The 15,931-nt window shown below is 39.5% G+C and overlaps 1 protein-coding gene and 1 pseudogene across 4 annotated transcripts in view; both read left to right on the top strand.

Moving 5' to 3' along the window:
- CEP192 (centrosomal protein 192) overlaps positions 1–15,931 on the top strand; it is a 112,853-nt gene that overhangs the window by 18,682 nt on the left and 78,240 nt on the right. For 3 of the 4 annotated variants that reach the window (XM_059706704.1, XM_059706705.1, XM_059706706.1), the window contains exons 8-11: positions 425–566; positions 1,233–1,366; positions 9,569–9,893; positions 12,889–13,032. In XM_059706704.1, coding sequence (XP_059562687.1) covers positions 425–566; positions 1,233–1,366; positions 9,569–9,893; positions 12,889–13,032 — 745 coding nt within the window. The remainder of the gene's footprint in view (positions 1–424; positions 567–1,232; positions 1,367–9,568; positions 9,894–12,888; positions 13,033–15,931) is intronic. The other variant, XM_059706707.1, reaches the window with a different exon arrangement.
- LOC132240110 (reticulocalbin-2-like) lies at positions 10,395–11,670 on the top strand (annotated as a pseudogene).

Raw genomic sequence — 15,931 nt, forward strand, 5'->3', positions numbered from 1 at the left:
TGGTTACATTAAACATTTGGCAAGAATTCAGGTTAAACATTTTTCTCATGAATAGATTAAGATTAAACGTGGGTGATGTGTACGTCTCATTGCATCACTCAGGGGACATATAAGTCTGTCCCATTAGTGATGCTGTGTCTGATTATCTAGGTTAATGTGTCAGCCAGATATCTCCTACCCATTTGTTATCAGTAAGTCCTCTGGGATGATACATCAAGGTCATGTGAACATTCTGATTCCTGAACAGCCTTTTATGAACTGGATTTAGTATCATTGCTGAGGCCTCTCAGAAACAATTTTTACATTTTACAACTACCTTGGCATCCTTCTATGAAGAAGACATTGTCTGCTCCCCATATTTTATCCCTCAAAATGTTTGTTTTTAATTTTAAAAATTCATAAAGCTAAGATACTCTTTCAACAGGCAAATGGAAACGGTAATTTAAACTGTAAATCTCAGTCAGAAAATAACAGCTCTCTGATTTCCCATGGCTCACACTCTTCAGGAAATTCTGAAACAACCCACAGAGAGTCTGAACAAGGCCATGTTTGTCTCCCTGGGACCAGTAAGTATTGATATCATTCCTTTGTTTTTAAATTCTCTTTGACTTTAATTTTTTTGCAAAAAATCCCCTCATTTCTTTGGTATGACTTAATATGTATTAATCCTTGTATCCCCCCAAATCTTGAAAGTCTGAAACTTTTCAAAAGAGCTTTTTTTAAAAAAAAAAAAAAATTAAAAGAGGGAGTTTATTTAGAAAGGTACAGAGGTATAGACGTGAGCCAGCTGGGCTGCGTAGGCTCAGGAAACAATTTACAGAGGCAGGAGAAGAGCTCTTGGAACTCAGGAGAGAGTAAGGCATAGATAACTCACCTGGAAAGGAGAAAGGGAAAGGCGTGGGCATGCTCCCAAGAGGGATCATGCTCAAAAGAGCTTCTAATAATGCCAGAGGACACTGGTATTATTGGGGATACTGTAGGTTATAGATTACAAATGATTGTGCTCTATTCAGATGCTTGAGAATTAGAAATGAATTCTCTGTATGGTAGCACTTTGGCACACTTACTGTTGCCTCATACTGTTGGTTATTTTCTCTCTCATGCAAATTGCTATATTTGTTATATGAAAGCTAAGTATTAGGTTTACATAAAATAATTTGAACATCAAAAACAGTTATTACATTAAATTACTGAAACTTTGACATTACTTCATTATTTTTCTTATATTTTAGGTAATTCTATAGATAATGGAAATAGTAGAAGGCATGTAGATGATGTGTTACCATTTTCCTCTAACACCTTGAGAATTGAAAAAAAGAAAGAAGGGGCAGAAAGTTCAAAGGGTATTGTTCTACATTGTGACAGAGTAAGTTTATTTGCATTTTCTTTAAATGTTCTATGATAACAAAGTCTTTTCTGATAGCATTTTTATTTATTTTTATTTTTCAATTATGGTTGATGTACAATATTATATTAGTTTCAGGTCTACAACCCATTGCTTAGTCATTTTTATAACTTATGAGTGATCGCCCCTGTAAATCTAGTACCCATCTGGCATCACATATACTTATTACAATATTATTGGCTATATTCCCTATGCTATACTTTATTATTTATTTATTTATTTAAATATATTTTTATTGATTTCAGAAAGGTAGGGAGAGGCAGAGAGAGAAACATCAATGATGAGAGAATCATTGATTGGCTGCCTCCTGCACACCCCACACTAGGGATCGAGCCCCCAACCCTGGCATGTTGATGCTCAACCACTGAGCCACGCCAGCTGGGCCCCTATGCTATAATTTACATCCCTGTGACTGTTTTGTAACTACAAATTTATGTTCCTTAATCCCTTACCTTTTTTACCCAGCCTCCCAACCCTTCTCCACTCTGGCAACTTGTCAAAATGTTCTCTGTATCTGTGAGTCTATTTCTGTTTTGTTTGTTCATTTATTTTGTTCTTTAGATTCCACATGTAAGTGAAATCATATGGTACATATGATAATGGCAGATGTTAAAATCATTGGTTAGAGTCTATGAAGGATGCTATCTTTCCATTTTTTGGAGAGCATACTTCCCTTTCTCTGGAGTGCTTTTTTCTCTCTCGAATTCACACTTATTGAATAATTGTTGTGATACAGTGTGGAGTTTCTGAATTCTAAATAAATAAATTTCACTTTGAATTTATTTATTTATTAAAATATTTTTATTGATTTCAGAGAGGAAGGGAGAGGGAGAGATAGAAACATCGATGAGAGAGAATCACTGATTGGCTGCCTCCTCACGCCCCTCACTGGGGATCAAGCCCATAACCCCGGCATATGCCTGTTGAGTGAGTTTCCTTCCACGTCCTGCATGGAGTAGGGTTCGGTATCTGAAAGAGGAGCCGCACAACAAATGAGAGAAAAAGACACGAGATAATTTGGAAATGTTTGGGGAGCCAGGCGGGCAAGTCCAACTCAAGGAGAGAGACTTCTCACTTTGAATTTTTGATCTGTTACTTTTTAGCACCAACAGGCTTAGTAATAGCCTGAAGTTGACCTGACAGTGGGTTGACAACTTTCCCTTACTGGCCCTTCAATCTGCTTAATAACAAGCCCTTTGCTTCTTCTGTCATTCTTCTAGGGAATGGCCTACTGCCCTCCTTTCTGTACATTCTGGGCAAAATGACTGGTGATGGCGAGAATAGTGACAATGAAGCGGTCCACAGAGCTACAGAGACAATTTTCAGTACGAGAGTCTAGGCCCGTGGTCGGCAAACTGTGGGTCACGAGCCACATGCGGCTCTTTGGCCCCTTGAGTGTGGCTCTTCCTAAGCCTTAGGAGTACCCTAATTAAGTTAACAACAATGTACCTACCTATATAGTTTAAGTTTAAAAAATTTGGCTCTCAAAAGAAATTTCAATCGTTGTGCTGTTGATATTTGGCTCTGTTGACTAATGAGTTTGCCAACCACTGGTCTAGGCGGTTCCCTGGCTTCTCCACACATTGATCCCAACGTAGCTCCATGAAGTGGTGCACCAGCAGCAGAGGTGCCACGACCTGTTTCTTTAGCGAGGGAACTGGGTGTAGCAGGGACATCGGTGACCTCACCGCGGGTGCCTGGGACCTGTACTCTAGCCTCGTTTCTCTTTACCCTGGTCCCTGTCCCGCACCTGTGTGGTGAACTGTGCCTTCCGCTGCTGGGCCGCCAGTAGGCACTGCAGTTCCGCTTCGTCGGCCTCTCCCAGCTCCGCCATTGTCCCGAGTGCTTTGTTACCTGATTGTTTTCCTTAGACTCCAGTCAGATGGGACTTTCCAATACAGTTGATCCTTGAACAGCACAAGTTTGAACTTTGTGGGTCCTCTTATGTGCAGATTGTTTTCAATAAATATACATTTGGCCTCTGTATCCCAGGGTTTTGCATTCGCAGATTTAACCAATCTTGGATTGAAAACGGCATTTTCAATCTTTGGTTGGGAATTTGTGGATGCAGAGGGCTGACTGTATGCATTGTTGTATGCCATTTTATATAAGGGACTTTAGCATCCGTGGATTTGGGAATCCACAGGGGTCTTGGAACCTAGATCCAGTCACCTGTGGATATCAAAAGACTGTAGTTAAGTTTTGGGGGAGTCAGTAGTTATATGGGGATTTTTGACTAAGTGAGGCTCAGTGCCCCTAACTTCCCAAGTGTCAACTGTACTATCATTATCTCCTCTTGAAACCCCACCTCCTAAGGAATGTGTGGATTGTTTTTATTTTTTTCTTTCTTACATTTCCTAATTCTTAAGTTTTCCTGAGAGTTAAACTTTCAAAGTGTAAACAAAGATCTATTTTGTGTTTAGGCTTAAAAATCTGTCAGAGAAACTGCATTCCTCTTTTTTGTTATTTATTTTTTCAACAAACCCTTTGTCTTGGGCTGACCTTTAAAAGATCACAACAAGAGCGAAAACCCCATCCCAGAAGCAGTCATCTACACATGGTTGAGCACCAGTTTTCCCACCAATGGCTCCTTGGGTTTGGGGAGAGTGAGTGGCTATCCGAAGCCCATGCCGCTACCCTATCATTCTGCCTGGGTGGTGTTCAGTCATAATCCCATAGGTGGTAGCTTCGCCCAATTGGATCCTCAACCAAGCACATAAAGGGTTCAAGTGCATTTCATTAAAAGAGTGCAGTGATTTTGGGAGAAGGTGGGCTGTAATCACTTGACTACATTCTATATTCAAGATTTTTTTTTTTTTAGTTTTTTAAAATATATTTTATTGATTTTTTTAAAATATATTTTATTGATTTTTTTTACAGAGAAGAAGGGAGAGGGATAGAAAGTTAGAAACATTGATGAGAGAGATTGATCAGCTGCCTCTTGCACAACCCCTACTGGGGATGTGTCCGCAACCAAGGCACATGCCCTTGACCGGAATTGAACCCGGGACCCCTCAGTCCACAGGCCGACGCTCTATCCACTGAGCCAAACCGGTTCGGCTTTATTGATTTTTTTATGGAGAGGAAGGGAGAGGGATAGAGAGTTAGAAACATCAATGAGAGAGAAACATCGATCAGCTGCCTCCTGCACACTCCCCACTGGGGATGTGCCCGCAACTAAGGTACTTGCCCTTGACCGGAATCGAACCCGGGACCCTTGAGTCCACAGGCCGATGCTCTATCTATCCACTGAGCCAAACCAGTTAGGGCTCAAGATTGTTTTAAGTCAGTTTATTGAGGAGAGAGCTAGATACCCACATTCTGGTTCTTTTTAATCTGTGCTAATGTTATATATGAAAAACAGTTATCTAGTTTTAAAATATATTTTTATTATTTCAGAGAGGAAGGGAGAGGGAGAATCACCAATGATGAGAGAGAATCTGTTGATTGGCTGCCTCTTGCATACCCCACACTGGGGATCTAGCCCACCACCCAGGCGTGTGCCCTGACCGGGAATCGAACCGTGTCCTCCAGGTTCTTAGGTCGATGCTCAACCACTGAGCCATGATGGCAGGGCACAGTTACCTAGTTTTAAATGGCATTTGTCTCCTTTGTCTTTTTTTCTATTTGTCTTTGTTTTTTTTGAAGCCATATTTTAACTTGTTTTCATAAACTGTTCTATATTAAGGAGATATTTTGATCCTTATGCATTTTATTCATTTATTTGGCTCAAACAACAAATTTATTTTTATTATGGTTCTGGAGAAGTCCAAGATCAAGGTTTTGACAGGATTGGTTTTCCCTTACGCTTTTTTTTTTTTTTTTTTTTTAATATATTTTATTGATATTTTACAGAGAGGAAGGGAGAGGGATAGAGAGTTAGAAACATCCATGAGAGAGAAACATCGATCAGCTGCCTCTTGCACACCTCCTACTAGAGATGTGCCTGCAACCAAGGTACATGCCCTTGGCCGGAATCGAACCCGGGACCTTTCAGTCCGCAGGCCGATGCTCTTTTCACTGAGCCAAACCAGTTAGGGCAACGCTTTTTTTTTAAATTAAATCTTTATTGTTCAGATTATTACAGTTGTTCCTCTTTTTTTCCCCATAGCTCTCCTCCACCCAGTTCCCGCCCCTCCCTCTGCCTTTACCCCTCCCACTGTCCTCATCCATAGGTGTACGATTTTTGTCCAGTCTCTTCCTGCACCCCCACACCCTTTTCCCCCCAAGAATTGTCAGTCCACTCCCTTTCCATGCCCCTGGTTCTATTATATTCACCAGTTTACTCTGTTCATCAGATTTTTTATTCACTTGATTTTTAGATTCACTTGTTGATAGATATGTATTTGCTGTTCATAATTTTTATCTTTACCTTTTACTTCTTCCTCTTCTTAAAGAATACCTTTCAGCATTTCATATAATCCTGGTTTGGTGGTGATGAACTCCTTTAGCTTTTTCTTATCTGTGAAGCTCTTTATCTGACCTTCAATTCTGAATGATAGCTTTGCTGGATAAAGTAATCTTGGTTGTAGGCTCTTGCTATTCATCGCTTTGAATATTTCTTGCCATTCCCTTCTGGCCTGCATGGTTTCTGTTGAGAAATCAGCTGACAGTCGTATGGGTACGCCCTTGTAGGTAACTGACTTTTTTTCTCTCGCCGCTTTTAAGATTCTCTCTTTGTCTTTTGCTCTTGGCATTTTATTTATGATGTGTCTTGGTGTGGTCCTCTTTGGATTCCTTTTGATTGGGGTTCTCTGTGCTTCCTGGACTTGTAAGTCTATTTCTTTCACCAGGTAGGGGAAGTTTTCTGTCATTATTTCTTCAAATAGGTTTTCAGTATCTTGCCCTCTCTCTTCTTCTGGCACCCCTATAATTCAGATGTTGGGACGGTTGAAGTTGTCCCAGAGACTCCTTACACTATCTTCATATTTTTGGATTCTTCTTTTCTTTTTTCTGGTTGGGTATTTTTTGTTTCTTCGTGTTTCAAATCTTTGACTTGATTCTTGCGATCCTCTTGTCTGCTGTTGGATCTCTGTATGTTATTCTTTATTTCAGTCAGTGTATGCTTAATTTCTAGTTGGTCTTTTTTCATATCCTCCAGGGTCTCACTAAATTTATTGGTGATTTCCAGAAAATTCTTGAAAAACCTTATAACCGTGGTTTTGAACTCTATATCCAGTCATTTGCTTTCCTCCATTTCTTTCATTTGTGACCTGTTTCTTTGTCTCCGCATTTGTTATGCTTCCCTGTGTTGGTAGAGTGGCTTTGTGTGCTGGGTGTCCTATAGGGCCCAGTGGCTCAGCCTCCCCAATGACCTGAGGTGGACACTCTTGGTGCACCCCTTTGTGGGCTTTGTGCACAGTCTTGTTGTAGTTAAGCCTTGATTGTTGTAGGTATCACTGGGAGGAATTGACCTCCAGGCCAATTGGCTGTGAGAATCAGCTCTGTTTGCAGTGGGGGAACTTCTGTGCTGAAGACACCCTTCTGGGGCAAGACTTGCTTCAGTGAGGCTTTGGTGCTCACTGAGTCTGCCCCCTGAGTGTGTCCCTTATGGATCTGAGGAGTTGTAATCTGGATGGTCCCACTCTGACCACTGGGTACACTGGCTCTTGGATTTAAGGAGGTGCTAATTTAGCTTCTGCCTGAGGCTACCCAGCAGGAGCTACGAAGAGATCTGCATATTCCCCTTCCTTTTTTGGGGTTTGGAGGTGCCCAGATGAGGCCCAGATGTGAAGCAATGCAAGCTGCTGTGGGGCCTTGGGTCGTCTCTTGGAAATGCTGGGTCTGTTTGGCCCAGCTGCAGTTTGTTAGGTAATTATCAGATTGCAAAGGGCCAGGGCATTCATAGGCAAAAGTCTCTGCTGCAGCCTGGGTGGGTCGGCGTCTCAGGGGATCAACAGGGTGGAGCAAGCAGCTATGGCTGATCCTCAGCCCTGCCCTAAGGGGCCCTGCGTCTCAGTGTCCCGATAATCGCTGCAAGCACCTCTGAGGGAAAGCCGCCCTCAAGTTCCAAGTTCTGCCCGCTGCCAAACAGTCCAGTTTCTCCCTGTATGAGTCCTGGGTCCCCAGAGACTTCCCGGAACCGGAGTTCAGAGCAGTCGGGGGCTTGTGACTCCCTCCCGATTCAAAAAGACAGCCGCGTCCTCAGGTGTCAGCCCCTTTCTGCTCGAGCCTCCGTACCTCTGCACTTTACCTCCGCAGCTCCTCTGAGTCTCAGTGTGCTTTTCGCTTTCCTTCTAGTTGTAGAATTTCCACTCAGCCAGCCTTCCGGTAGTTCTGGATGATGTCTGTTTTGTCTTTTTGTTGTATTTTTGAAGTTTTTGTGGGAGGCAGTGATTTCTGGTGTTTACCTATGCCGCCATCTTGGTTTCCTTTCTCCTTACGCTTTTCTTGCTTCTGGGTGGCTCTTCTTCCTGTGTATCTTCATGTGGTCTTGCCTTTGCTGATCCTTATGCATTTTAGGTTTTAGTGTTTGTATTAGTTTTCTGGGGCTGCTGGTACAAATCATCAACATTTTTGCTAGCTGAAAACAACAAATTTTTATTTTTCACAGTTTTAGAGGCCACGATTCTGAATCCAAGGTTTTGACTTGGTTTTCCTTAGCTGTGGCAGTATTGATCCAATGACTACTTTCATCTTCACGTGGCTTTTTCCTCTGTCGCTCTTTGTCTCTCTCAAGTTTTCCTCTCCTTATAAGTACAGTTGACCCTTGAACAGTGTGGAGGTTGGGGTGTCAAACCCTCTCCTATCCCACATGCAGTCAGGAACCCACGTATAACTTTTGACTCACCTAAAGCTTAACTACATCCTTTGCTATCTGCAGGCAGTTGGTTCCAGACCTGCCTTGATACCAAAATCCACAGGTGCTCGAGTCCCTTATATAAGATGACACCTCACAATTCATACAGTCGGCCCTTTGCATCCACGGTTCCCACCCGGAGATCAAAAATTCTGTTTTCAATCTGTAGTTGGTTGAATCCAGGGATGTGAATGAAACCCAGGGATATGAAGGGCCAACTGTATATTATTGAAAAACTCCATATATAAGTTGACCTGGGCAGTTCCAACTAATATTGTTCAAGGGTTAACTGTACACTGCTCATTGGGTTTAAGGCTCATCCTAAATCCAAAATGATCTCATCTCAAGACCCTTAATTAAGTCTGCAAAGATCCTATTTTCAAATAAGATAACAATTTACAGGTACCTTGTGGTAAGACTCAGGCATATCTTTTTTGGGAGACACAATTTAATCCATGAGAGTATTGACACTTAGAAGATGTTATTTACTGAAGAATACATTATCCATCTGTATTTTCCCCTACTACTTTTATTTTGATACAAGGTAGAGATGTAAGTTTATTTTTTTGTATGACAGTGTTAGAAAATCACCCAGTTAATAAATGGTGAACCTATGACTTTATTTCAAAGTCAGCGTCTTTTCTGTTAAATAGAACTACTTCCTTTTAGTATTCTAACTTTAAAAACTTTGCCCAGGAGGCTGTTTTTGTCACATATCTTATAACAGAAAAGACTGCTATTATAGGCTTTATTGGCACTTTATTCATAGCTGAATTTCTAAGAAGAGTATTGTAGGCACTGAGCCCCTTTTCAACAGTTGTTATTCTAGGAAAGAAAAAGAAGTGCCATTTGGGAAAGTTTGTTGGAGAGCTTGGTCTTGACGCAATGACTTAATTTGCGGTGTCTGATGCAATTGTCATTAGACTCTTAGGGACATTGGTAGTATTTGCTGTTTTACTCCTATTAAAATGTATTAATGTCTGTGTTTCCAAGGTCTGTTATTCATATTACTTTTACGAGGCTGGTCACACTAATGGGCTTACCATCCTGTAGAAACTTTTAGTGGTAATGATAAAAGTTAAATTGACATTTCTAACATTCTGTAAATGTAATGAATATGTTGGACCCACTTTTGGTACCTGAATCTGTTGTTGTGTGTTTGCAATGATCACATTATGAATTTAGGTTTTTGTCAATTGCTTAACATTGGGTCTTACATAATCTAGAAGAATATGGTGAATACTGTATAGTCTGTTCTCTTATATAATAAACATTTATGTCAACTACATAATTTTTGCCCATAACATTTTGGAATGAGTTATGAAAAACAAAACTTACTGTTGCTCTTTTATTGCTTTTTAAAGGAAAGCACAAGAGAAGAAGTTCTTGTGAAGACTGTCAGGACTGCTAATGCAAAATTTAACCCTGTTTATTTTCATGATGATACAAATGTCAATAGAGGTGATTTTGACCTGATGAATCCTTTAAAACTGGAGGCAGGGTCTCCTCATCAAAATAAGCAATTGGCATCAGACACTAAGATTCCTAAAGTATCCATTCAAAAAAATATGAACATAGCATCTTTGAAGCCCATTAATAAAAATAGTATTAATTCTGATATTCTCCAGTCACCAACTAGCGAAAGAAGAGCATGTGAAAGTTACGAGTCCATTGAAAAGAATAAAGACCGTAAGTGGACTTTTTTTATAAGAATATATAAAATATTGTGTATATATTTTGAATAGAATATATTTCTAAGTGGAACTTTCTTAATCTTTCATATTAAAATACTTATGTTTTATGAATTTAAAAAATGGTATTTTAAAAATGAAGATGGTGCCTCAAAGTGAAGAAGGGTAGTGTGTTAAGGCTTTGGAGGCAGAGAAAGCAGTGCTGAAAGGCATCCACAGCCACACAAAAAAATGGAGATCCTGCCCAGCTGGTGTGGCATCCCGAATATATCCGGAAGAGTCCCCCAGGAGAAACAAGTGTGACCACTGTGCCATCATCACGGTCCCCTGACTACCGAGTCAGCCGTGATGCAGATAGGAAATAACACTACTCTTGTGTTCATTTTGGATGTCAAGGTCAACAAGCACCAGATAAACAGCCTGTGAAGAAGCTTTGTTACATCGATGTAGCCAGAGTCAACACCCTGATCAGGCCTGATGGAGAGAAGATGGCATATACATGTCCGACTGGCTTCCTACTGTGGCTATTGCCAAGAAAATTGGGGTAATCTTAAGCTGTGTCCAGCTGTGAGTTTGGGTCTTGAGGAACAGTTCAGCACTGTGTTCCCCCACCTAGGCCATACCACGTGCCAGTCAGCGCTGCTCCCCTGCCCCCTCCTCTGCCTGGTGCCCATGGCCACGAGCACAGTGTGACTGGGCCTGAAGCCTGGGGCTACTGCATTCTAGGGCCATGCAGGGACTACAACCGAGGCACTGCCTGGCAGCCAGGAAAAAGTTGACAACTCACCCTGGAAGGGCAACACAAAAGACTGAAGTCAATCATAAAGAAAATTGACTTGAATTCAGATGGTTTTCTCACCAAAAGTGAACTCAGTTCATGGATTCAGTTGTCTTTTAAACATTATGCTGTGCAAGAAGCGAAATGATAGTTTGTTAACAATGATAAAAACAGTGATGGCAGTGTGTCATGGATGAGTGCAACATTCAGATGTATGATTGTGTGATTGACTTTGATGACACAAAGTCATCAAACAGCTCTGGCTGCTGCAGAAGAGGAGTCTTCTAGGCAGCTTCATTTAAAGGACAAGAAGGGATTTGAAATAGCTAACCAGGATGGTTTGTATCTTGAAGAATTTATTGCTTTTGAGCATTCTGAAGAAGTTGATTATCTGATGGAATTTGTCATTCAAGAGGCTTTTGAAGAACATGACAAAAATGGTGATGGATTTGTTAGTTTGGAAGAATTTTTTTAAATTTAATTGATTTTAGAGACAGGGCAGAGATAGAGAGAAACATGGGTTTGTTGTTCCACTTATTTATGCATTCGTTGGTTGATTCTTGTATGTTCTCTGATCGGGATCAAACCTGCAACCTTGGCATATCTGGATAACACTCTAACCAAATGAGGTACCCTGTCAAGGCTGGAAGAATTTTTTGGTGACTATAGGCAGGATCCAGTAAATGAAGATGCAGAGTGGATCTTGTTGAGAAAGATACTAGTAGATTCCTAAATGATTATGACAAAGATACCGATAGCAGGCTTGATTCTCAAGAGCTGTTACCTTAGATAGTACCCAATAATCAGGGTACTGGTCAAGAAGAAACTCTTCATCTCATTGGTGAAATGGATGTGCATAGTGACAGAAAGCTCTCTGAAGCAGAGATTCTGGAGAACCAGGACTTGTTTCTTACTAGTGAAGCCAGAGTATGGCTGGCAGCTTCTTTCTGTCATGATGAGATTTAATCCCTGGTTGTATCTCAGAGTACTGGCTCCTTTTATAAATTGTTACCAGCGTTACTTTGGTGATAAAATATTGATGAAGTTATTTTCCACTCTGAAATTAAGATACATCCAAGTGTATCTTAATGTAGATGATAATGTTGGTATTTAAGGAAAACAAAACAAAACCTTTATACTTATTTAAAAATGTATTGAAGAAATAAAACAATATTGAGTCATCTGACTAATAAAGTCTTTCCTAAATACTCTGTATGTTTAGTACTATATTGTGGGATATTTTGAGTTCTATTTCCATACTTTAAAAAAGTAGGAGATTTTAGAGATGTCTGACCAATATTAAAGGAGTATGTAACTGAGCTATCAATTTTTGTTTAAGTACCATTAATTTGGGAATTGACCAGAGGACATTGTTTTTAGGTTTTGCATTTTGCTTTAAAACCTTTAAAGGAACCTGTAGAAAGGATATACACCTCACATAAAAGTTGAGAAGTTCTGCTTAATTTTAATATGGTTTCTATAAAGGGTTTTATTGTATGAAATAGAACTTTATATTTTTGTATATGTATAGATAGTAGTTATATTTAATGTGTAATAGCTGTATTGTGTGTGGAATTTGACATTGTCTAGAACTCTTTTTTTTGAATGATTAAAAATGAAATATCCTCTCTTTAAATAAATATATAAAAATAAAGTGAGTTCAGCTAGCTCAGTGCTCGGCAAAGTGCGGCTTGCGAGCCACATGCGGCTCTTTGGCCCCTTGAGAGTGGCTCTTCCACAAAATACCGACTTCTGTGCTTGGGCCACGAAGTTTCAATCGCACTGTACATGTGCACCCGCACGTGGTATTTTGTGGAAGAGCCACACTCAAGGGGCCAAAGAGCCACATGTGGCTCGCAAGCCGCACTTTGCCGAGCACTGAGCTAGCTAATTCTAAATATGAAAAATTTTCACTGTAAATAAATAAATAACATAAAATGGTATCTTTATTCACAGATCTGGTAGAAATATACCTTTCTAAGTCTTCTTTTCCTTTTCCCCTAATTCTCCATTAGATACTTTTACTGTAATTAAGGCTGGCTTATCAGAGAGAGATTTTTCTTTGGGGGAAATTAATTTTTCTTTTTCTAGTTGTGGGCAAATTTTTGGACTGTTGATAGCTAAGATAAGGCAACTAACTAACATTATTTAAGGATATTTTATAATTTTAGTTGTTGTATGTATCATTGGATATTTTTGGAATTTTATTTTTTAGAAGCTGATCTACCGCAGAATGTGGTTTATCAAAATGAAGAAGGTAGATGGGTTACTGACCTTGCTTATTATACATCTTTTAATGAAGAACAAGATTTAAATATGCCTCCAGTGGATGAAATGAATGAAGAATTCAGAACTGGTTGTAAGTGGATATCGCTAACCACATTATTGTACCATTTTCATTGTTTCTGATGGTTGGTCACATCAGATCCTTTCTGGAATATACAGTACTTAGCTCTTCACTTGTTTTTATTGGAATAAAGGCTTGAAAGAGTGCTAATCATTGCAGAGTGAGCTGAGCCTTTTTCTTAAAGACAGTGAATTAAACCAGCAGTCTCTTCAATTTAGAACCTTTATAGTATTGCAAAATTAGGAGGCTTTACTTTCTTACTTTTTAAAATCTGTCTTGAACAAAAGAACTATTCTGATAAGTGAGCAGTTACAAAAGTCAATCCATTTTGTAGTAAAAGCTAAGAAGTGTGGTAGAAATGATGGGAAAAAAAGCAATGAAGAAAATATGTAAAATCTCAAAGGATGAGCATATTAGGAACATAAATTAGGTTTGTGGATTAGAAGAAACCCTGAGAGTGAAAGGGAAACTGGTAGGTCTGCAGAATCATGGCATTTTGTCTTAGTCTGCGGAGATGTTGCTGGGCTGCTGCGGCTCCGGACCCTGAACACCTCTAAACGGGATGAGAAAAGCATGCAGTGGCCTGGAAGCCCAGTCTTATTTTTAATAAGCTCAGAAGGTGCCAGAGAAAAGTTTTTCTAACTGCTTTTTGTACTGAACTCTTAAATATCTGATGATGTGGAACTACAGAGATAAGGCATTTTTTTTCAGCCCTTAAGAAACCATCCATCAGCTAAAAGGGGTAAAATAAAAATACAAAATAACATTTAGCAATCACAGAGAAACACAGGACAAATGCTCTGGAGTTTTAGGAGAAATAACTTGTTTGAGGGGGTAATAGAAGGCTTTCGAGAGAGAGTTTCAACATGTGAATATTTGGGGGCATGAGAATTCCAAATGGATGGAAAACCCATTGAAAGAGAATGAGATGAGAAAGTGTGGGCATTTATGGCTAGAAATGGAAAGGGGGAATGGGAGATTCTTTAAGCTATAGAAACAGATGTCACTGTGAGAATGAAAAGAAAGTAGCTAATGAAGACATGGAGGTAGAATGGTTAGGGTTTTGACTGGGTTCCAATGGCTAGTGGAGAGTCAAGAAAGGATTGAGGTTTGTGATCTTTTCGGGGGGAAAATGCCAGTACTATTAACTGAGAGGGGAGATCAGAATAAATTGTAGAGTGTTGAATGATTGTGGTTTGAGCTGGGAATATTTGGTAGTTGGAAACGAGTAGGAAATTGGAGGTTAGGTTACTGTTAGGCCCTGCTCAATGATGTCTTGATTTAGAAAAGACACACTGGATGGACAGTGGATATTGACTTTGTCACGTAAGTCAATGGTAATGGAATTCTTAGGTGTTGCTGGTGGGAAATGTAAATCGATACAACCATTTAGAAAAGTTGTTTGGCAGTGTCTAGTAAAGATGAATTTTATGAAATTCACACTTTATGACCCACTATATACCCAGTATATGGAGTGTATATAATTTACCAAAGACATATGTCAAAATGTTTATAGCAGCCCTGTATGTATTAGCTCTATACTAGAAACTTCAAAATTCCCATTAACAATGGAATGGATTGTGTTTATTCATATATTGGAATGCTGTGTACCGATGGGAATGAATGATGTGTAGCCACTTGTAGCAACATGAATAAATTTCACAAATATAGTGAATAAAATAAGGCTGACTAAAAATACATTCTAGCCGTAACCGGTTTGGCTCAGTGGATAGAGCGTCGGCCTGTGGACTGAAGGGTCCCGGGTTCGATTCCGGTCAAGGGCATGTACCTTGGTTGCGGGCACATCCCCAGTGGGGAGCGTGCAGGAGGCAGCTGATCGATGTTTCTCTCTCATTGATATTTCCAACTCTCTATCCCTCTCTCCCTTCCTCTCTGTAAAAAATCAGTAAAATATATTAAAAAAAATAATAAAAAAATAAAAATACATTCTGTAATTCTATTGTGTACAGTTCAAACATCTCCTGCTCTGTGAAGTCAGAAGCAAGGGTAGTGGTTATTCTGGGACAGGCATGTAGTGACAGGAAGGACGCTCAAGGGGCCCTTTGGGTGTTGCATATATTTTCATAGCTATGTTATGCTTTTATAAAATTTTTAAAAATTACTCATCAAACAAAATTTTTAAATTCATATTACAGATTAAGGGCCCATTTTCCTAAAATGTTAATAGTTTTAGTAAACAACAAAAAACCCATCTACTCAGTATAGAGTTAGGCAAGGGATGTAAATACAGAATTTAGAGAAAAGGAAATAAATGTGGTCGTTTAACAGCCTCTAGATACGGCAATATTGCAGCATCTAACAAAATTGCAAAGGTCTATATTCTTTAACCAGGTAGTTCTCCTGGGAATTTATTGTTATTCAGGTACACTTGCATGAATGATATGTAATGTATGTGCAGTGTTATTATTTGTACATTGTTTATAATAACAAAAATTTGGAAGCAACATGGATGTGCAAAAAAGGGGGCTGGTTAAGTAAGGTACATCCCTGCAAGGAAATTCCCTGTGGCTATAAAAAAGGTAAAGGAGCTTGTTAGGTCCTGATACGGAATGGTCACCAAAATAAACTGTTAAAATCCAAGACAAAAAGCCATGTAAAATAGTCTAGCATTTGTGTAAAAAGGTGGAAGAGGGGAGGACACACATGTATTTGTATATGCATATAATGGAGAGATTTAAAAAATCTCTACTTAAACTCAAAAATCAAGTAGCGAGGGGTTTTAGGGGTATTCTACACACTGGTTGCTTCTGGAGGTGTGGTAAGTGGGGTCAGGGATGTGGTGGAGACGTTTCAGTATTTATTCCCTTTTACATTTTCTGGTTAACTATTTTTTTAAAAAATATATATTTTATTGATTTTTTACAGAGAGGAAGGGAGAGAGATAGAGAGC

The sequence above is a fragment of the Myotis daubentonii genome, chromosome 8, assembly GCF_963259705.1.
Source record: "Myotis daubentonii chromosome 8, mMyoDau2.1, whole genome shotgun sequence".
NCBI lineage: Eukaryota > Metazoa > Chordata > Mammalia > Chiroptera > Vespertilionidae > Myotis > Myotis daubentonii.